This window comes from Megalobrama amblycephala, linkage group LG18 (genome assembly GCF_018812025.1).
Source record: "Megalobrama amblycephala isolate DHTTF-2021 linkage group LG18, ASM1881202v1, whole genome shotgun sequence".
Classification (NCBI taxonomy): Eukaryota; Metazoa; Chordata; class Actinopteri; order Cypriniformes; family Xenocyprididae; genus Megalobrama; species Megalobrama amblycephala.
Window position 1 is genome coordinate 1,961,286 of NC_063061.1, and position 23,262 is coordinate 1,984,547.

At 35.4% G+C, this 23,262-nt stretch overlaps 1 protein-coding gene across 12 annotated transcripts in view; it reads left to right on the forward strand.

The window, feature by feature from the left end:
• Positions 1-23,262, forward strand: part of tcf7 (transcription factor 7) — a 63,440-nt gene that overhangs the window by 22,604 nt on the left and 17,574 nt on the right. For all 12 annotated transcript variants that reach the window (XM_048166851.1, XM_048166853.1, XM_048166852.1 and 9 more), the window contains exons 4-5: positions 14,751-14,865; positions 20,417-20,495. In XM_048166851.1, coding sequence (XP_048022808.1) covers positions 14,751-14,865; positions 20,417-20,495 — 194 coding nt within the window. The remainder of the gene's footprint in view (positions 1-14,750; positions 14,866-20,416; positions 20,496-23,262) is intronic.

A 23,262-nucleotide genomic window follows, 5' to 3' on the forward strand; every position in this document is an offset into this window, starting at 1 on the left:
AGCCGCGGTCACACTGCACTTTTCGTTCCATTGACTTCCATTCAAACGCATGCGAATGCGTCAGACCGGAAACGCAAGATTGTGCGAAAAATTTCGCATTTCGCTGCGTTCCAAAGTTCAAGTTTGGTGAACTCTGACCTGCGAATTCGCATCACGTGAAGACGTGCGACCAGTAGAAGATCGATTCGTCACGGCATGACCTCTTGGCTGAATGAAAATAATTATATTTTTGCAGTAAAGTCGAGTAGGTTCTATATTTTTACATTTTAAATGTATTACTTTAAGTTATGTGTTGAATTCATGTTTATTAAAAAGACGCTGTAGACCGTGACGTCATATCACGACCGTTACAGCATCCGAAAAAAACTCGCACGTTCAAAGTCTAGTGTGACCGCGGCTTTACGAATACGAAATTTCGGACTGGGTGTGCAAAGGCCGAAAGACTTTAAAACTTGTTTCCCGGTTGTGTCGTCAGAACATAATCGTTTGTGTATCTTATTCTTAGATGTTAGAATGATTTTACTTCATTTCTGAGTCACACTTGTGGTCAAAAGTGACCGAAGCCTTGAAATGTGACTTATCAATGTAATATAATTTTGTTCAATAATATTTTCTGATTATTATTTAGAATTTTGAAAGGATTTTATAATGATATGCAATATTTATACAATTTTCATGAGCTATTTTTTTCCTTTAAAATTATTTTTTTTTCAATAAATGCAATATTTGAGATTAAAACTCCGGTTTGAACAATGTAAGGCTGAACACTTTCCTCATTTTGGCTGCGTGAGATTCTCCAGCTTTGTTGTTGTTGAGCTGTTAAAGCTCCGCCCTCTTCTGGCAAGCGGAGCTCATTTGCATTTAAAGGGACACACACAAAAATGGCGTGTTTTTGCTCACACCCAAATAGGGGCAAATTTGACAAGCTATAATAAATGATCTGTGGGGGATTTTGAGCTGAAACTTCACAGACACATTCTGGAGACACCAGAGACTGATGTGACATCTGTGAAAGGGTAAATAGCAACACTCTGGACCTCATCAGCACATGTGTCAGGTTTGGCGGTGTGACATGTGACACAGTCGCCTCTGCTTCACTTTGACCTGTTTTTGTTGGAGCTTCGAGCGTGTGGGTGTTTGACGTCACCGCAGCGCTGAAGATCTGATGTCTGCGACAAAGTCAGAGATAATAACTCTTGTCAGGATGTATTATCTCATTCTGTAGCAGGAAGTGATGTCACAGATGAAACTTTTGATTTCCTCTTCCCAACTCATCAGGATTTAGTTCTGTCTACACACACACATATGGAAGATCTGTGAAATCATCTCTGAGTTTGTTGTTTTCAGTGACTGTGAGACACTTGCATGTCAGTTTATGTAGTTAATGTCATAACTTCTCTTCTTTTCTCTCCGTCTGATGATGATCAGTCATTTCTTGTGTCGTATAAATCAGTAAACATGAGTCTTTGCCTCTGGGAGTTTGGTTAGCAAACATATGAAGCATTCAAAAACATTTTCTTCATAGAGAAGCCACAGGATAGAGCCGCTTCACGCTGGTTTAATGTGATTGATATCTGACGCCACATCTGAGACGCGCGATAATTACAATCACCCGTGGATGGAGAGGAGACTGAGTCACTGGTCAGTGATGTCACACCAACTTTATCAAGCGCCGCAGACTAAACATCGTGTCAAAAAAGTCACATATTAGGCTTGAAGATGTTGATATCTGTCTGAATCTAACAGACGTCATTTACTCCTGCCTGACGTCTCTTCGGTCTTCATCATTCACTCTCAGAGACTCAAGCCGTCCGTTATTCACTGAGTTCTCCTTCTCTTTCACACTCACTGTACGTCTGAAGTCAAACATCTTCCCCGGTAATGTTTGGAAAGTTTTAGTGCGTTTTCCAGCTTGACCATGTAAATTATTAAGTGAAAAAGAGCAGCTTGGGCGTTCTGCTAAATGTCTCAGTTTGTGTTTTGTGGAAGAAAATCCAGGATGGTTGAAGAAACCTCATTTTGAAAAGACCTGAAAATATTAATAATGTTTATGTTTCTAGTTTCAACAAGCTCTAAAATATTTTATAGGTTCTAAATTATTTTTTAAGTATAAATTTATTTTTTTTTAAAAAGTGATTTTGTTTTGACAAGCTGTTAAATATTTTTTAAAGGCATACATTTAATTTAAAAACATTGTTTCTAGTTGACAAGCTCTAAAATATTTTTTTAATGTATATATTTATTTAAAAAAATGAGTTTCTAGTTTTGACAAGCCCTAAAATATTTTTTTTAAAGATATAAATTTAGTAAAAATATTAGTTTTTAGATTTGATAAGCTCAAAATATTGTTAAGGTATACATTTAGTTTAAAAATTGTGTGTAAGGTATATATTTAGTAAAATAAAAAACAAATTCTAGTTTAAGAATAAATAAATAAATAAATAAAATTTTACATATATATATATATATATATATATATATATATATATATATATATATATATATATATATATATATATATATATATATATATATAGGCATGAATTTATTTTAACATTGTTTCTAGTTTTGACAAGCTCTAAAATATATTTTTAAATTTATAAATTTATTTAAAAAAATGTTTCTAGTTGACAAGCTCTAAAATATTTTTTAATGTGTATATTTATTTTAAAAAATGAGTTTCTATTTTTGACAAGTTCTAAAAAAATTTTAAAGGTATAAATTTAGTAAAAAAAATGAGTATCTAGTTTTGACAAGCTCTAAAATATATTTTTTTTAAAGATATAAATTTAGTAAAAATATTAGTTTTTAGATGTGATAAGCTCCAAAATATTGTTAAGGTATAAATTGACTTTAAAAATTGTGTTTAAGGTATATATTTAGTAAAATAAAAAACAAATTCTAGTTTTGACAACCTCAAAATAAACAATTTAATTAATTAATTAAATAAATAAATAAATATATATATATATATATAATATATATTTTTTAGGCATAAATTTATTTTAACATTGTTTCTAGTTTTGACGAGCTGTAAAATATTTTACAAGGTATAAATTTAATAATAAAAAACTGTCTCTAGTTTTGACAAGTTCTAAAATATTTTTTAAAGATATAAATTTAGTAAAAATATTAGTTTTTAGATTTGATAAGCTCAAAAATATTAAGGTATAGATTTATTTTAAAAATTGTGTTTAAGGTATATATTTAGTAAAATAAAAAACAAATTCTAGTTTTGACATAAATTTATTTTAACATTGTTTCTAGATTTGACAAGCTCTAAAATATTTTTTATGAATATATTTATTTTAAAAAATTGTTTCTAGATTTGACAAGCTCTAAAATATTTTTTTAAAGATATAAATTTAGTAAAAATATTAGTTTTTAGATTTGACAAGCTCAAAAATATTAAGGTATAAATTTATTTTACAAAATGTGTTTAAGGTATAAATTTAGTATAAAAAATGTTTCTAGTTTTGACAAGCTCTAAAATATTTTGTAGGTCATAAATTGTGTAAAGGGTGATATTTGTTGAGTTTTTCGGGGATCTGGATTAGTGTGGCGGTCGTGGAGTGGCTCAAGTCTCTCAGGGTTTTGGTCCACTTGACTTCTGCTCACCTCCTGTGATTGAGCTCAGATCTGAGCATGGACCCCACAGGCTGCCGTAGTCATGTGACGAGCGGACTGGAGGGCTCGGCCCAGCGGGGGGCTGCTGAACCGCTGTATTCCCTCCATCCATGAATTAATCAGAGGGAATAAATTACTACATGAAAGAGGCTCGTTCCCCGTCCGTTCATATCTGAGGCTGTGCAGATCCGACTCCTCCACGCTCACACAGTCCTCATGATCCACTCTTCAAAATATGAGTTTGTCCATGACAATCAAAGCAGTCTTAGTGCATTTATGGACAACAGAACGACACGGATCTGACCCAAACAACCGCTGTTCGTTCATTCAGTCTCATTCTGCTCTCATTGAGACGCTAGTTTAGATTTTCTGTTTTCATTTGTGTTGTTGTGATTAAGATGGCTTTCGTCTCGATTAGGGATCTGAAGATACAAGAAGCACACTTTAGCATGATTTAATGGTATTAATATATTCTAAGAGAATATACTGAAGTGTGAAGTGACAGTAATGTGTTCAAACACGTAACTGCATGTGTATTATAGTTCACATTTATATTAAATGACGTTAGTTGAACTTTAGATGTAGGCTACCACTTAATTACATCTTTATATGTAATTTCATAATTCTATTTTCTTTGAAATATGGTTAAAGTGTACTGATGAATTACAAGCATTTATAGTAAACTAAAATATACTTTAATGTAACTTGTGCTAAGTTTCAACTTCATCATTACAAATATATTTAAATGCATGACATTTAAAATATATGAGCTTTAATGTAATCTTGAATATGTTATTATGTTATAAGTATGTCAACACATCAAAATAAGTGCACTTCTCTAAAGCACGACAAAAGATTATTAAAACATGATTAGAAATGTACTTTTAATTTGACATTATTACATAGTGTATATGAAATTCCCAAATTTAATCTTTTCCCAAATTTCATTTTATTTTTTTCCAAATTCCATTTTTTTCCACTGTAATTTTTCTGGATTCCATTTTTTTTTTTTTCTTTTTTTTCAAAAACCATGTCTAATTAATTAAAATCATAAAAATTATGCAATTTAGTAACAATTTATTAAAAGTTTATCAAAAAATTACATTTTTAGGGCCGTATGAAATATGTTTTATTTATTTATTTGTTTTCTCAAATTCAGTTTTATTTTTTCCCAAATTCCATTTTTTCAATTTAAATTTTTCTGGATTCCATTTTTTTTTTTTTCCCTTTTTTGTTTTATTAAATTTTAAGTTAAATTAAATTTTAGTAATCAAAATCCATGTCTAATTAATTAAAATCAAAAAAATTATGCAATGTAGTCACAATTTATTAAAAGTTTATCAAAAATTTAATTTTTAGGGCCCTATGAAATACGTTTTATTTATTTATTTGTTTTCTCAAATTCGGTTTTATTTTTTCCCAAATTCCATTTTTTTCAATTTAAATTTTTCTGGATTTTTTTTTTTTTTTTTGGACTCCTTTTGACGGTTAAATTAAATTTTAGTAATCAATAACCATGTCTAATTAATTGAAATCATGAAACTTACAATTTAGCAAAAATTTATTTAAAGTTTAAAAAAAATGACATATTTAGGGCCCTGTGAAATGCATTTTATTATTTTTTTTCCCAAGTTCTTTTTTTTTTTTTTTTTTTTTTCAAAAATTCAATTTTTTTCCATTTGAATTTTTCTGGATTCCATTTTATTCCCCCCTTTTTAAATTTTTTTAATTTGTTTGTTTTTTTGGACTCCATTTTGATGGTTCAATTAAATCTTAGTAATCAAAAACATGTTTAATTAATTGAAATCATGAAACTTTTACAATTTAGCAACAATTGTAATATTTTTTTTTTTTCTCAAATTCCCTTTTATTTTATTTTTCACCAAATTCTGTGTTTTCTGTTTGAAGTTTTCTGGATTCCATTTTAATGGTTTAATTACATTTTAATAATAAAAAAACATGTATAATTAATTGAATTTATAAAAACGTCAAACTTTTTTTTAATTTTTTATGTAGGGCCCTATGAAATGTTTTTTTTCCCCCCAGAAATTCTGTGTTGTGTATTTTAATAGTTCTGTCAATCAAAAGGCATAAAACATTAATTTAAATGATATTTTAATCATATGAAATTAACCAAAGACACAATTCCTTCAAGTTAAACCGAACTTTTATTTTGACGGGCCGCAGTGAAGACCTTTGAGTTTATGATATCGCAGAAATCACAGGGCCTAACAGTGTGAACTTAACTGTGTGCTTTCTTTCAGTAAACATACTCTTAAGATTTAAAGTGTTCATTCAATACAATTAAGCACATCTTCTCCACAAGAGGAAAGTTTGCAGTTCTGATTCTCCGAGCGTACGGATGAGTGTAACATCCTTATCTGTGAGTTTTAACTTTGCTGTTTCTCCCGTGTTTTGAGGGTGTTTCAGGAATCGTCTCTCACTTCCCCCGCGTCCTTGTTCTGGCTCAAGCCTTTGATGTTGTAGCCATTAGTAAAGAGCCTCCAATGACACTTCCTTACCTCGTACACACACACACTTTTCCCAGAGGCATTACCACCAACAGTTCCCGTCTGCCTCGCCTCGACTCATAGAGTCTCCGGTCTCTTTCATCTGCGGCCGCTGCGCTGTTGTGATGCTGTAATTATCATCATCGTAACTGCCGGCGACAGAGCTGTGAAGGAAAGGTGTGTACGATAACTCTCAGACAGCCTTCAGGTGCTCCGGGAACTTCCAGCCGTAATTATGACGTGATGTGCGTTCGGGCTGTGAAAAAATGCTGGGCAATTGAGCAAACGGAGAGATCTGGTCATCAGGAATGATGGGAATCATAATGTAGCTTCTGTTCATCAGCAGGTCGACTGATTCTGCTTGATTTCAGCCTAAACCCTCCTGAAAAAACCAAGAGAAATTCCCTGTAGACTATTTCAATCATCACTTTTGTCACAAACATTTGAGCGCGTGTCTGCGCGTAAGCAAATTCGTGTTTTTTCTGCGTTTCCAAGTAATATTGGGTTTTTTTGCTCTGGCGAGGTGTTTCCCTTTGGCGCCGTTTCATAAAGTGCAGTTTCATTATGAGTCTGTTGTCTTCATTGTGTGCTTTGTCGACCCGCCGCACTCTGAAATGTGCAGGTTTCAAGAGTTTTTCATCTTTATTTACAGACGCTTTATTTGGGTTGTCCTTAAATGGCTTCAAGTGATTTATTTCAATAATAATGCGCTACTCAAAGCATACTTGTGTTGAGTTCCTCCAGACCACAGGACAAACAGTCATTGTGTGTTTCTGATAGGGTCGGGACACTTATTTGTCTTGGTGTCGTCTGGTGTGCTGTAAACAAGAGTTATTGAGGACGACTGAGCTCGTCTCTGTTTGCTGGCTCTTTATCACTCATCTGCTTTTAGGAGTTAATATTTAGCAAGATTTATTGAAGTATTTTGAAGAGCGAGTAATTGAATATATTCATTTGTTTTGTGTGAAGCTGGACTTCTTCACACAGACACAATAATTTGTTGCTGCCTGTAAATTATGCCACAATTACATTCATATTCAGACTTATACAAGAATGACCTCATAATACATTGAATTTTGTGTGTGTGTGTTAGTGTTAATTTTGTCAGCTATTCTATAATTTAGTCTTAGCGTCAGATGTGCTTTGTAGTTTTTATCATATTTAGTCAACCAGCTCCTGTTTTATTAAGTTGACTAAATGTTTAGGGTTTTTAGTCACATTTTCGTCATGCTGCATGAAGGTTATACTGATAATAATGATCATTTTGCTCAGTTGTATCGCAATGATTGTTGTCTGAATTGATGCACTTTCACCCACAAACATGAATCAGTAGAAGATCGATTCATACGCATGCTTTATTTCACCTCAGCTATACTGATTTATTATAGACTAGGGATATGCAACGATTAATCACTTGCAAAATAAAAGTCTGTGTTTACGTAATATATGTGTGTGTTCTGTGCATAATAAATATATATTTAAGAAATATATGCATATTTTTTATTACATATAAATATAAATATATTATATATAAATGTAACATTTTTCTTAAATATATACATGTATGTGTGTGTATTTATTATGCACAGAACACACACATATATTACGTAAACACAGACTTTCATTGTGCAAACAATTAATCGTTGCACATCCCTATTATAGACTATCATAGAAATGAACACTCTCTGTCTACATTATGAGAACTGGTATAAAAAAAAAAAACATCTCTCAAATATTATAACAGTGAAATTCCAAATACACCGCGTTCCAAATTATTATGCAAGTGACATATAAGTAAGATTTCAGTAGAATAAACATTCAGATTTTAGTTTTTCTAAGAAAATGTTTGTTCGTTTATTTATCCATGTCTTTTTAGATAACAATCTCAGACAAAATAATTTGCCAGGTCTATGGAAACCCTACTTAGAGGTTGTTCCACATTATTAAGCAAGTCACAGTTCTCATGCAATATCTGGAGGAAGAAAGATCTTTCTGAAGATGAAAAGCATGAAATGGTGCAATGTTGTGCAAAAGGCATGAAAACAACTAATATTTTGTGAAACTGAATGAAGATTATCGCATATTGTTTATTGTACTGAAATCTTACTGATATGTCAATTGCATAATAATTTGGAACGCAGTGTAGTAATTACAATAATTGCAAAAATTGCAATCGTGAACATTATAGTCGAGATCATGTCTGGATTCACTGTTTGATGGCAGATTTAGTTGCATTTGGATGATGACATCACAGTTTTCTTAATTTAAATTAATAACTCTTGATTTTTATGACTGAATGAACCAATACTGAATTTGCTTAAAGGATTAGTTCACTTTCAAATGAAAATTACCCCAAGCTTTACTCACCCTCAAGCCATCCTATAGGTGTGTATGACTTTCTTCTTTCTGATGAACACAATCTGAAATATATCAATAAATATCCTGAAGAAAGTGTCTCCATCCATCATAATCGGCTCCAAAGGGTTAATAAAGACCTTCTGAAGTGAAGCGATGCGTTTGTGTAAGAAAAATATCCATATTTAACAAGTTATGAAGTAAAATATCTAGCTTCCGCCAGACAGCCTTCCGTATTCTTCAAAAAGCTTACACTGTACGATACGTTGGATTTACTTAATTTTTTTATGTCAACAGGTTATGTTGCATGTAATTAACATTATTTATTTAGTTAACTTAACCTGTTGACAATGTAATAAATTTAAGTTAACTGAAATAAATAATGTTAATTACATGCAACATAACCTGTTGACAATGTAATAAATTTATGTTGCATGTAATTAACATTATTTATTTCAGTTAACTTAAATTTATTACATAAGGTTAACTCAATGGCATTTAGTTGAATCAGGTTAACATTCTTAAATTTGTCAAAAACCATTAAGTTTAATTATCCTAAAATTAATATCAAACAGAAATTGAATCCAGTTTAATGGATTAGTTTATTTAGTGGATGCATTCAAGAACAATTTTCACAACTTTTACAAAATCTTTACTCTGTAAAGACTCTTATTGTTAAGTGTTAAACAGAAGATGTGTTTATTCCATCTATGACATGCCCAAAATAGTTGTTTTTATTATTAAAACAACTTTAATTATTGTTAGATAACCCAAGCACATGTTCTACACTTCACCACAAAACTATTAACATAATTAACATAATAAAAGTAAAGTTTGCAAAGCATGATGGGAAGTGAAAGCCCTGTTTGGTTGAGTTTACTTGATTGAAACATGTCATTTTAATATGAAAAAGCAATCGTTTTAAGTCAGTTTAACATGAAGCAATTAAATTTGAACCAGAAACCTAATACAATGGTGTTGAATCAAAATAAGTTGTTTAAATAAAGTGAAATCTTTTTTTTTTTTTTTTTTTTTGAGGGTGAGTAAAGCTTGGGCTAATTTTCATTTGAAAGTGAACTAATCCTTTAATCTGGACACTGACACCGTTGAGTGTGTTTCAGGTAAACCCGATGTTATGGGAAGATTTCCAATGGCAATATCCAGAATCCTTGACCTTGTGGGGACATTTTTTGGTCTCCATGAGGAAAACAGTATATAAATCATGTTTTTTGAAAATGTAAATGCAGAAAGTTTTCTGTGAGGGGTAGAGAATATACAGTTTGTACAGTATAAAAACCATTATGCCTATGGAAAGTCCCCATAAAACATAGAAACCCTAAATATAGCTGTATGTAAAAGCAATAGAAGTCTATAAAATGCCCCTATTTAGATAGATAAATAAACATGTCTGTGTTTAATCAAGTTGCAAATGTGACGCAGCGATAAATTCATTGCACTTTTTGAACCACTTGTGAATTTGTATTTCTGGTGTCAAGCTGAAACTCTGAGAGAGGTGCACTAATCACACTGCACAAAATGCAATATTTCTGCTAGTATAGTGAACATTAATCATATGCATGAGCAGGTATGAGATGATCATGAGACCAGAGGTCCAGACGAGATCTCCATCTCTTCATCAGCTCACGGACACACGGGGTTGTTGACGGAGGGGGCCGGCGGATGGGGGTTGAGTGTGTTTAAACGTGCCTCTGTTGTTATGTCTGCGTTCCCTTTGAAGTTCCTCAACCCTCCAACTAAGTGGCACTCATTTTCCCCATCTCACAGATCTCAGAATTATTTCCAGATTGCGGTGCCGTGCCACAGGGAGACGTGGTGTCAGGCGTAACGTCGAAGGCAACCCTACGTTTAGCAGCATCACAATAACGTCTCGTCTGATCGCAGCTTCGTTCGCAGCTTCACGGATGTTTAAGAGGCATGGAAATGAAATTGACCTCAATTTTAATAAGCCCACGCACAAGACAACAGGAATAGATTCACAGCCTTTAAAGACCACTGTGGAAATTTTGCTTATCTCACTTTCACTCACTCAGGAAGTGGAGTTTTTTCTCAGTTACAGTAATCTGAAGCGCAGACGACACGCCTCACACACCTTAGGACGTGCTGGAAGCATTCGTGAAATGTTCATCCCAATAAACATAATTTTAGCATGTATGAGCATTGTGATGTAGAAGAAATATGTAGGATGATCATGTGACTCCAGCATCGTCGGAGAGTCGCTATGACCGCTCCTTAAATGCACTTCCTCCGCGCATTATCACTAAAGACCAAAGGTTCATCTGATTCAGCGTTCTGGACCACATCAATGACAGCATAAAGCGTGTAAAATGATCGCAGCCCATTCAGATGCTTCGTGCACAACACATCAGAGATTAAAGACGTAACACTCAAAGCTCTCGCCTCCAAAAGGACCTTTAATTTCCGCTTCAAATAAGCACTTCGATTTTTAAAGCAAAGAATACATTAGACACGCAGGAGCCCACGGGGTCGTCGTGTCCTTCACTGGTCAGTATTAAAGGACCGATCCCTCAGAACATGTCATGCCCGCATTCCCGTTCAAAGAAACGCAGGATAAAAGGAAAGAACCACATGCAAATAGACTTTGTGCTCTGATGTTTGTTTGATTCTGTGTGAAAACTGCAGTGAAATTAATTTATATTTAAAGATTAATCGACTTCCAGCAAAATATTGAAACGTCTGTATGGTGAAATGCTAGACTGTCGCCCAGTGTGAGTGTACATTCATGAAATCGATTAACAAAAATGCCCCCCAAATTCAAGAAAATTACCCTGCATCGTGATTAAAGTGATCTTTGAAGAAGTGTTGATTGCGGCATTAGATCTGCTTGTGTTGCATTAATCTTCATTTACGCATTATTTTTTGCAGCGTTGAGCATTATAATCTATCGCACGTGTTCTGTTGAGCACATGAATGCAGCGGCCAATCAGAGGCGTTAGATTAGTCATAAACTCTCTCATGTGCAGATATGATGTAAATGAGATTAATTTCGCAACTATGTCTTCAATGAGTTTTTGTAAGTGTGCAGAACTCGCATGGAGCGACGGTTGAGCGAATATGATTTTTTTTTTAATCCCTAGGTGTGTTGAACAGATCTTTAATCCCTTAAACCTGAACTGTACCATCGGCAGTGGGTATGGGTATCATTTTAAAGCATCTAACCATTTTGATCAACTCTTAATGAGTGCTGATTAGTCCCTCTACCACTGGAGGGCGCCACCTAGCTACGAACAAAATAATAATCATATTTTTCAAACAACCTGGTCTCATGGGAGAGACGTACTCGTGGGCACGTTTTCACGAGACACAAAATTACGTACGTCTCGCTGCAGTTTCCGACAGAAACGAACACTAGAGGCGGTAAAACGTCGATAAGCACTTTTGCTCGTTTTCACACATGGTTTTGATGACGGCCGGGGTCGGATTATGGATTCATAAAAATTCTCATGTTTCCTCGCGCAATATTATGTTACGACTTCAAAACACTTCTTACCAGAGTGCCCGATTTGTAAACAAACGTACTTTGGACTTTGCGTTGCTTGCTCGGTAGCTCAGCCGATACGACGAGGAGTTTACTCCCCCCTGCCTGGGTACGAATCCCGAGAAAGGCGAGTGTCGGATAGTAAAAAAAATAGAGATCTAAACGAGCTGAAAAACGGTACGTTCGCGGACGCTTTTTACGTCACGTTTGCTTTTGTTAACTCTATCGGGTAGGTTTAGGCGTAGCGTCGGTTGAACGTTATTTTAAAATGCAACGGAGCGCAAATGTCAAATCAAGAACTGCGGCAATTCGTCTAAAAACCAACGTAAATGTACATAAAAACGTACTGTATTCACCCTATTATCTGCTCCGGCAAAAAAAAAAAAAAAAAAAAAAAGGAACACGCTTTTAGCGCCACTCAGTGGACATTTTGCATCGAAACTGCAGCGATATGTACTTATTGGTACGTATTTCGCGACTTTCGCGGCCCACGGGTACGTTTTCATCATGAGACCAGGTTGTTTTCAAAACTCCTGCCTTGATCAACACAAAATAGCGGCATTTAATAGACAGAGCCGTAGATCACTGACAAGCTGCGCAATATCGCGTTCATATAGCAGATGAATCGCCTTCGATAATGAACGCGATATTGCGCAGCTTGTCAGTGATCTACGGCTCTGTCTATTAAATGCCGCTCCATTTGAAAGCAGGTGATGGCGATTTAGCGGTAATCAGGGAACCGGCTTTACTGACGAAATGCGCGTGACAACCTCATGCGATATATCGTGCAGCCCTAATTTGAAAGCTTACTATACACTATGCACTTATACACTATGTACTTGTGCACTATGCACTTATCCATGTAGTGCGTGAATTGTATAAGGTTATTTTGTCATTTAACAACGGAGTCCGATCCTCCCTTCCTCTCCACTACGTAATTAAAGCTGCGACAGTTGAGTGCACGAAGTGTTCAATATTCCACACTTCGTTTTTTCCGTTAATTTAGTGCATCATCCGGGTATTTAAAGTGCACTTTTTCTTTTTGGAATTTTCTGTGTGAACGCACTACTCGCACTATTTATACTTAAAAACGTCATAGAATAGTGCATAAGTACGCGAATTGGGACGCAACTTTAGAGTCTGAACTTTACAATGAATGTAGCCCATTTGATTAAGTCCTAAGCAGTGCTGAGTTATTTGCTGATTAATAAAAAAAAGTTTTCATAATTTATGAAATAACTTTTTTGAACGATGTACTGTAATATGTCGAAAACATCATACAGCTCAGATAGTCATGTGTCATATGTCATTTGAAAGGTCTCACAGAGTAGAATCCAACAAGCATAATTGTTTTGGGCTTTGACTAAACTTAAGTGAGTTTTTGTACGTGAAGCCCCGCCGGACCCATAAGTAATATACAGATGCACCGCGTTTTCGCTCGTAATTTCATGAAACATGATTACAGCAGATTCTCATCATTAAAACGAGTCCAAACTCAACATAATCTAAGGCGTCGATCACGAGATCTTCCTCACGGAGTTAAACGCATAAAACGAAGTGAAATCAAACATAGCTTTCACGTGGCGTTTTCGCTTGTAACTTTATGAAACATGCATAGATGGTAGAAAATGGCACATTATTATTTACAGCAGATTCTCACAATTAAAATGTCAACATTGCATTATTCCTCACGGAGGAACAACAACTTAAAAAATGCCTTCCGAGTGTCAAGGGCTAAACAAAAAGGCTACTTTGGTTCCAAATTTGACTTTATGCGATCACCACAAAATTTGATCCAGACGCAGCTCACGTGTAGGGGAACTTGTCCTCCTACCTTATTTTCTTCTTGAGTTATTGCATATCAAATAAGAAAGATTATAATAAAAAATGATATATATATTTTTTTGTCTTTTATCAGCATGAGAATGTCCAAATTCTTGACTGTCTTTGCTATAGTTTTTTGAGTCTTTCTTTTGTGTTGGTCACTCAGAAACAAAAAAAGGTTACACTTTATTTTACAGTGCTGTAGTTACATTTTAATTACTCAAATAAGTACTGAGTACTATTAATTAACTACATGTACTTACTATAGAGTTACGGTTAGGGTTTGGTCTAGGGTTAGTTACTCGTGATTATGCATAATTTACTGTTATTACTGGAGTAAGTACATGTAGTAACGTGTAACTACGGCACTGTAAAATAAAGTGTTACCAAAAACAACTCTATAAATGCCTTCAGGGCTTAAGGGGTTAATGTTGAAGGTCTCCATCTTCTGCCCATTTTGAAGAACCAAAGTAGAAAATTGACTTTTCACATAAATGTGGCTACACATGGCAAATCTGTCAGTCTCTCTCGCTATCACACATGTGCGTGGCGCTCAGATGAAAAGACGCCCATATGAAAGGCACAGCAGTCAGAAGTTTGGCCAAGAAATGCAGTTATTTCCAGCCATGCAACCGCCATGACACATCGTGTCAAACAACATGCTGTTAGCATTAGCAAACTGGATTTCACATGAGTTATTGAAGGCCATTTGTAAACAGAGACATGAAAGCAAACAAGCTCTTGTGCTGCTGGCCTTGATCATCAAAGGCGTATCGATCAAATGGCTCCTACCCATTGATTCTCTCAGCAAATGTATTCAACATCTGACACGCTCGTACGCCGCCTTTCAAGCATCAGACTTCAACTGACCAGCATCTTATTGTGTGTGTGTGTTTGTGTGTGTGTGTTTCTTGCAGTCCAACAAAGTGTCGGTGGTCCAGCCGGGGATGCATCCTCTCACGCCGCTGCTGCCGTACGATCACTTCAACCCCAGTCCTCCACACATTCCCACAGACGTCAGCCAGAAGCCAGGTACGCTCACGCATTCCTCTTTATCAAACGGATGACGGATGAGCTGCGTCCGAAGTGGTAAAACAGCAGCACACACAGCTGTCAACGCAACGCTTGAAAATTGAAAGTTGTTGTCATCGTGTCATGCTGCTGTTTTTCAGTGGGACACTAAAGGATGCATCTTTCAAGCAGGATTATTTAAAGATTCCTCAAAAATATTCCTTTTAGTTTCCACAGCAGAGAAAAAACTGGTCGATGGTCCACTTTAGTCATTCTGCTAACTACATGTAAACTAGCATTCATTAGAGTGTTAGAAAGGGTTGGGTATCGTTTGAAATTTCGATTTCAAAATTATTTATTGTCTTTTTGCAAAACACTGTCGCAGCTGAATACCATGAACGAAAATCAGCAGCCTAAAGAACAACTATCTAATAAACTAAACTAATTTAAATGTATAACATTATTAGTATAGACAAGTATATACAATAAGAGCAAATAAGCAAATTAGCAGCAACAGCACAAATAAATACAACCGAACTGTAAAATAACACTGCATAGGTTTCTTTTTACACATTCTGTTTACATTCACTGAACGCATAACCAACTGCTTACAAAGGATATCTTGTCATAATTTTGTGTGTATTTGTCCGTTCAAGCACAAGAAGATGCGAGATGTGTGGATATAGCACAGAAAACGGCGTGCGGGTACTGAATTGAGTTCTTTCGCGTCTTCTTGCACTTGAAAAACCACATTAAAATGCGCACAGAGAAATCGATGAGCCGAATCGAAATCTTGATTTTAGAACAAGTACCTGATTCCTGACCTTAAAGGGATAGTTCACCCCAAAATGAAAATGTGATGTTTATCTGCTTACCCCCAGCGCATCCCAGATGTAGGTGACTTTGTTTCTTCAGTAGAACACAAATGATGATTTTTAACTCCAACTGTTGCCGTCTGTCAGTCGTATAATGTGTGTCAATGGGAACTTCGTCTATAAGAGTCAAAAAAAACATGCACAGACAAATCCAAATTAAACCCTGCGGCTCGTGACGACACATTGATGTCCTAAGACACGAGAAACCGAACAGTGTTTATATAATTTTTTACCTCTAAAACACCACAATGTCCAACTGCGTTCAGCACTCGGTTAGTGAGGTCTGATTGCGCTCTGATGACGGAAGTGATCTCTATGTCAACATGTATACTTAGATACATTTCTTTATTGTGATGATGATGATGATGATGATGATTAACCCTATAAAGCCTCATGCATTGATACAACTTTGATATTGTTAGTAATATTTCAGACTGAAGCGACTTTGATCATCCAGACATCATTTTATAGGAAAATCATGAGTATCAAATATGATCATCAGGTTTATTTGTTCATCTCTCAATCATCATTGTATTGCATTATATAAACTACAGAGATTTGATCATAAAACTAAGTATTTATATATCATCTTACTACAACATATTGATATCTATATGCATTTTATGTCAGTATCTGCTATACTGTAATAAAGATCTCACAAGAATCACTTTTTGTTCATATTAATATCAGCATCAGCATATTTTTGCTCAGTTTGTGCCTCTGAATAAAATTTAGCTGTTTTTCTTCACTATATCAGACTGTATGAGCCATAAAAACCTGATACTCAACAACAACAACAACAAAAAAATTTAAATATTGTCTAAAGTTTTGGACAAAAACCTGTTTCAGTTGAAAAAAAAAAATAGATTCATGTTGATCATTTAGAGGCCTCAGACATGTGTGTATCAAATATAATCCAGTAGGCTTTATAGATTTGATTATTGATCAAGTAAATACAGTAGAAACAACAGATGCGTGTGTGTGTGAATCGGTGAACTGTACCAGACTCAACCACCGTGACCCGACACGCTCACATGACGATGTTGTGAAATGCGTCATGACTGTACATCCAGGTAAAGTACATGGTGGAAGATTTAACATTGAACATTTGAACTGTGCCACTTACTGTACATGAAGCTCTGTGTTTTACTGTAGTTTGTTTGATATCCTGATGGTGTTTTCTTTGAGCTCGCGGTCCAGTCATCTCAGGCATCTGATCGGTTTCATTTTCGCAGGGTTTGGAGGTGAATGCGTCTTATATTGAAAGACTATTCTTAAGGCATTTTGTTTTTCGTTCAAGTTTCGGCCCCAATTTATATGAATACAGTGCTCTTATTGTGTACATGCAGGTGTTTTAACATGTAATTACAGCGGTATAATTACACTGTTGACCTGTTAACCCAGCCTTAAACCTACCAAAACTCACCCGTATCCACATCAATAACAGCAGGAGTGTTTCACAACACTGAACCCAACAATTATTACTTTGATATAAGTATATAGTAGTTAAAGACACCTAATATAAAGTGGGATTCATGTTTTCCACAAAGAAATGCTCTTTTTTTATCTTCTACAGTGTTTCGATGGATATGGGAAAGTGATTTCTTTGCAGAAAACGCATTATTTATTATTAAAGAAGTGTTAACTAACAATCATAATAACCAGTAACGGGTCGAGGGGATTTGACAACGCTTTACTGTTCAGTTCCCGGATTTGATTTGAGGTCACGAACAGGATACAGATCTGTAATTTGAAGTAAAATGAAAATGGAATGAAATTCAACAGAAATCATATAACTGCTGTACTTATATTTAATTTTCAGTATAAATTACCCATGCATTAAAAAATATGAAGTATTTCCAGAAACATTAGATGATATGAACGGCAAATGTTTCTGGAAATACTTCATATTTTTTAATGCATGGGTAATTTATACTAAAAATTAAATATAAGTACAGCCGTTATATGATTTCTGTTGAATTTCATTCCATTTTCATTTTACTTAAAAACTCCTTATGTTGTAATGAATGGACCAAAATAATAAAAAAAATAAATAAATAAATAAAATGTATTTATTTATCAGAATTATCATTAATATGTCAATAACATTAATTAATGCATTAACTAACATGTACTAACAATGAGAAATATATTACGGCATTTATTAATGTTAATAAAAATGTTCACATTTTCACAGTGCATTAACAAATACATCTTTTAATCTTCAAAAGAGATTAGTAAATGCTGAGATTAACATTAAGATTAATAAATGCTAAGTAACTAATAAAAACCTTATTGCAAAGTTTTTCCAGTATTTTTTGCATTGTGAGATTATTCCCAAATTTTCATAATTCAAATGTAAAAACAATAATGAAAACTGTAACATCATGCTAGTATTTGTTGCATGAGGGCTGGCAATTTAACGCATTATTTTAATACAACTGATTGTTAAAAATGAACTCTTTGACTATTAATGCACAGATGGTTGTTGATCGGCAAGACAAAAACAATGCATTGATCTCTGAAGTGTCTTTTTGTGACGTCTGTACAGTGATCGCATGGTCTGCCGCAGTAATACAGTCTGAATTATTTCCATTTGGAAACATCTCAGCAAATATAAAAATGAATCCTTCACAATAAGATGTATAGGATCTGATGCTCAGGTGTTTGGAGCGGCTCACAGGTCGAGCGCTCTCTCAGCTCAGACTCGGATCGACTCGCATTCCAGCGCCGCAGATTTATTGAGGGTTTCTTCACAAACAGGCCCAGAGCAAACGCAAATTATAGTCATCAAGTAGCATTCTTCAGCAAACACAGGTTGCTCGGGGTCGCTCTTAACTGCGGGCTGCTGACAAATGACTTCCTGTAGAAAAACACACTGACGCTTCTGTCTTCGGCTTCTTACAATTACAAAATCATGAAATGTCAACAAGATGGTTTTATCCACAAGCCACCATGCAAATCCGTACATTGATTTACTCTCAAATGTGAAGAGAGAACCTCAACTGAGCCTCAGAGGAGATCTGTGTGATAGCAAAGGTCAGAGGTCTCCATATGAACATTGATTTTACAGCTCTGCGCTCGTGCTGTATGACAACTAGTGACTCATCTGGGCCTGATTTCTGTTTTTAAAGGGGTGAAGTAATCATGACTGAAAGTGTCCTGAAGATATCTGTGCCGTTCCTGAAGGCAAGAGTGATTTTAAGTTTCTAGCCACTCAGCATTTTATTATGGGTGCGTGACGATACACTTATCTCACGAGACGAGATGAGACACAATATTGGGTTCACGAGACGATATTTTTGCATTTCTCAAAATCTTGGGTAGGCTATAATTAGTAGTATTTATTGTTATTAAGATACAGCATTTGTATTTATATTTAATATGTTTAGGCTACTGTTCATTACAAATCCCATAGAATGCATATAGTTACTTTTTACCATGGTAATGAGGTGTTTTGCATTATTTTACCTGTGGTACAAATGTATGATATATGCAAGACCAGTGGTTAATTTTAACAAGCATACATATTTGTTGTTAATTTTTACTGATTCTTTTTGTTAAATTTACATCTGCATCCCAATGCAACCTCGAGCTTCTGCTGCTGTCTGCTCAAATGTGCATTATTATTAATATGAATTATAATTAATATATTTTGATCATTGTTCTGAATCCGAAGTCTTGTGATTTTTCTCAGCTTTTTGATCAAAGTGTGTTTTTTTTTAACGAAGCTTGCCCACATTCAAGTGTTTATAAAAACGATTGAATGAAATGTTTGCTTGTTTAGAAGCACAGGCTCTGTTCTTTCTTTTGAGATATTGCATGTTTTAGATATTCATACAACAAAATATTCTGTGGGCCATGAAAGTTTAGGAATTTAAATATCACACAATTAAGTTTTAATTCAAACAGTATCATCTGTTGTGCAGCACTTTGTTTAAAATAAAGAATTACGTTTTCATTTGATTACATTTTAGAAGATTAATCAAATTATGCATTTGTTTGATTACCTCTATTTTTGATCATGCATTTTCTATCAAATCATAAATCCAGAAAACTTTAAATGGGCAATTCTGTTTTTTATAAAAATGTTAATGTTAATGTTTATTTAAAGAAAAAAAAAAAAACTTAAAACAGAATCCAGAAAAAAATGAATCTTAGGTAAATGGAACGGAACGGATTATATATTCAAAATTTGTATAAGTTTCATGATTTTAATTGATTAGACGTGCTTTTTGATTAGTGTAACCATTAAAAAGGAATCCAGAAAAATGAATTTGGACAAAAAATAAAACTCGTAATATTCCAGGAATAATCACCTCGGATTAATAAGTCATTCGGTATTTATTGTTTTCAGTAAGCATAAACCTCACAAAATGCAGTTAGATTTATACTTATAATTAAGTAAACAAAAAAATTTGCCAATGCTAAGAAAATGTTTATTATTTTTACTATCATTATTTAATTTTTTAACAATTATGATATATATATTCAGAATAATGGTGGTGAATGTTGAATGTTTGTTTTACTCAGAGACAGAATTGAGTGTCCGTCTCAATGAAGCTCCGCCTCTCTCTCTGACCGGTGGGCGGGGTTTCGAGGCGTGTGACCTCTGAGACGAGGCTGGCGTAATGGCAGGTTCCCAGCATGTTAATGATGGCCCGGGTCATGTGACCGTCCTCCTCTCTGTCTTACAGGTGTTCACAGGCATCAGTCGCAGGAAATCTCCGGTTTCTACTCGCTGCCTCAAGGCCAGATCACCCCCTCCATGAACTGGTGAGACTGAAGAGCTAATCTGTGTCCAAACATGTCATTCACATCCACAAATGTGTTCTTCTGTGGCCTTTAGTATAAAGTGGGTCGTGAGCAGATAATCTGACATGGATAGGAAGCAAAATGAACTGAAGGGAGGAGGCAACTTTCCCTTATTTTCCAACTCTCCATAAAAAAATTATTATATATTCAATTATTTATTTATTTATTTTTTAAGTTACTGGTCAAGTTGAAAAACATTTAATATCCTCCTTTAACCGAAGGCTATAAGTGTGTGTATATATATATATATATATCACATGAGTAGGACTGCGATATATCATATGTTATATCATGGCTCACATCTCCAAAAACGTCTAAACAAATTTTCAAATAGGCACTGTTTATATATATATATAAATAAATCGCATATTTGAGGTCTAAACAACTACATTTTCACCGAAAAAAAAAAAAAAAACTCGTAAAACTACATTCTGCGACACAATAACAGTAGTTAGGTTGGGTTAAATGTTTGACCCAAAATGCTGGGTAGTTTTATTTAACTCAACTATTGTTTAAAAATTATTGTATTGCTCACTTAAAATGAACCCAAAATATGTTGGAAGTTTATTGAGTAATAATTAAACGATAAACATTTATTAAATTGCTTATTAATAAATGTTCACCTTTTGATTATTATTGTTGCCTCTAGTAATTATGTGTCTGATTTTTAATTTCCAACATATTTTGGGTTCATTTTAAGCGAGCAATACAATAATTTTTAAACAATAGTTGAGTTAAATAAAACTACAAACATTTAACCCAATCACTGGGTTTGTCCATTTTTAACCCAACTTGGGTTGTTTTTAACCCAGCATTTTTTAGAGTGTAAAATAAGACTAGATTTTTATTTTTTATATTTTTACCAAATGTACATTGAATTAATTAGTTTATTGTTCTGTTTTGGAAAGTATTAAATATGACAAAGTTTTGGTGCGTTCATAGATTTGCCATAATGTAAATAACCTTATTATAAGATTTTATTTTTGAAAATGATTACATTATGAATAATTTGAATGATTAAATGATGTGGATTTAAGACACTCTTTATTTACGTTCAGTTATTCTTGTGTAAATATCGAAATGACGTTTCTTAGTGCCGACAGTTAATCTCCTGTTGATCAAGATCTGGAGAATCCGTTCAGAGAAATCCAGATTCACCAAGTTTGAGTGTCAGATTTATTATCCACAGAGACGTACAGTGTGTTAGAGGTGTGTGTATATATTGTCAGTATGTGTGTGAATCTGGTGAATGAATCCATGTGCTGGAGTTGCTCTCAGTTGAGCTATGGGAGTTTAATCGTTACAAGGCTTCTGTCAGGGCCTGAGAAAACAAGGTGGAAAGATTCGTGTCAAGAAACACAGTGTTGATTCACTGGTGAATAAAGAGATGCCATTGTGCTGCAGTCCAGTGAGGAATCGTTAGGACAGCAGCACAGCATAGAGTGAACATGAGCTGATTATTTACAGCCACTAAAACATCGTTCCTGAAGATTTCACAATGATTTTGCCCATCCTGAATAGAGTGGATTCCACGCTCTGATTCACTGTGACAGATTCTTACAATTAATTTAAATGAAAAACACACAAATCTGCTTGGACCAAACCCAGGATTTTCCAGCTGTATTATTTAAAGTCAATAGTAGTCATTAAAGGTGCAGTAAGTGATTTCTGAGAAGCAATGTTGATATTTGAAATCACCAAAACAAACACGCCCCTACCCAAGGATCACACCCTCAACTTGACAGCCACGCCCCCAAATGCTCAAATACATTATGCAACCCCCTCATGAGTGGACACGCCCCTTACTGCTGATTGGCTCACTCTGTCCTCCCACCTCATGAGTCGACACGCCTCTTACTGCTGATTGGCTCACTCTCTCTCATCCCCCCTCATGAGTCGACACGCCCCTTACTGCTGATTGGCTCACTCTCTCTCATCCCCCCTCATGAGTCGACACGCCCCTTACTGCTGATTGGCTCACTCTCTCTCATCCCCCCTCATGAGTCGACACGCCCCTTACTGCTGATTGGCTCACTCTCTCTCCTCCCACCTCATGAGTCGACACGCCTCTTACTGCTGATTGGCTCACTCTCTCTCGTCCCCTGTCATGATTGGACACGGCCCTTTATTGCTGATTGGCTCACTCTCTCTCATCCCCCCTCATGAGTGGACACACCTCTTACTGCTGATTGGCTCACTTTCTCTCGTCCCCCCTCATGAGTGGACACACCCCTTACTGCTGATTGGCTCACTCTCTCCTCCCACCTCATGAGTCGACACACCCCTTACTGCTGATTGGCTCACTCTCTCTCACCCCCCCTCATGAGTGGACACGCCCCTTACTGCTGATTGGCTCACTCTCTCTCATCCCCCCTCATGAGTGGACACGCCCCTTACCGCTGATTGGCTCACTCTCTCTCATCCCCCCCTCATGAGTGGACACGCCCCTTACTGCTGATTGGCTCACTCTCTCTCATCCCCCCTCATGAGTGGACACGCCCCTTACTGCTGATTGGCTCACTCTCTCCTCCCCCCTCATGAGTGGACACGCCCCTTACTGCTGATTGGCTCACTCACTCTCCTCCCCTCTCATGAGTGGACACGCCCCTTACTGCTGATTGGCTCACTCTCTCTCATCCCCCCCCCCCATGATTGGATACGCCACTTACTGCTGATTGGCTCACTTTCTCTTGTCCCCTGTCATGAGTGGACACGCCCCTTACTGCTG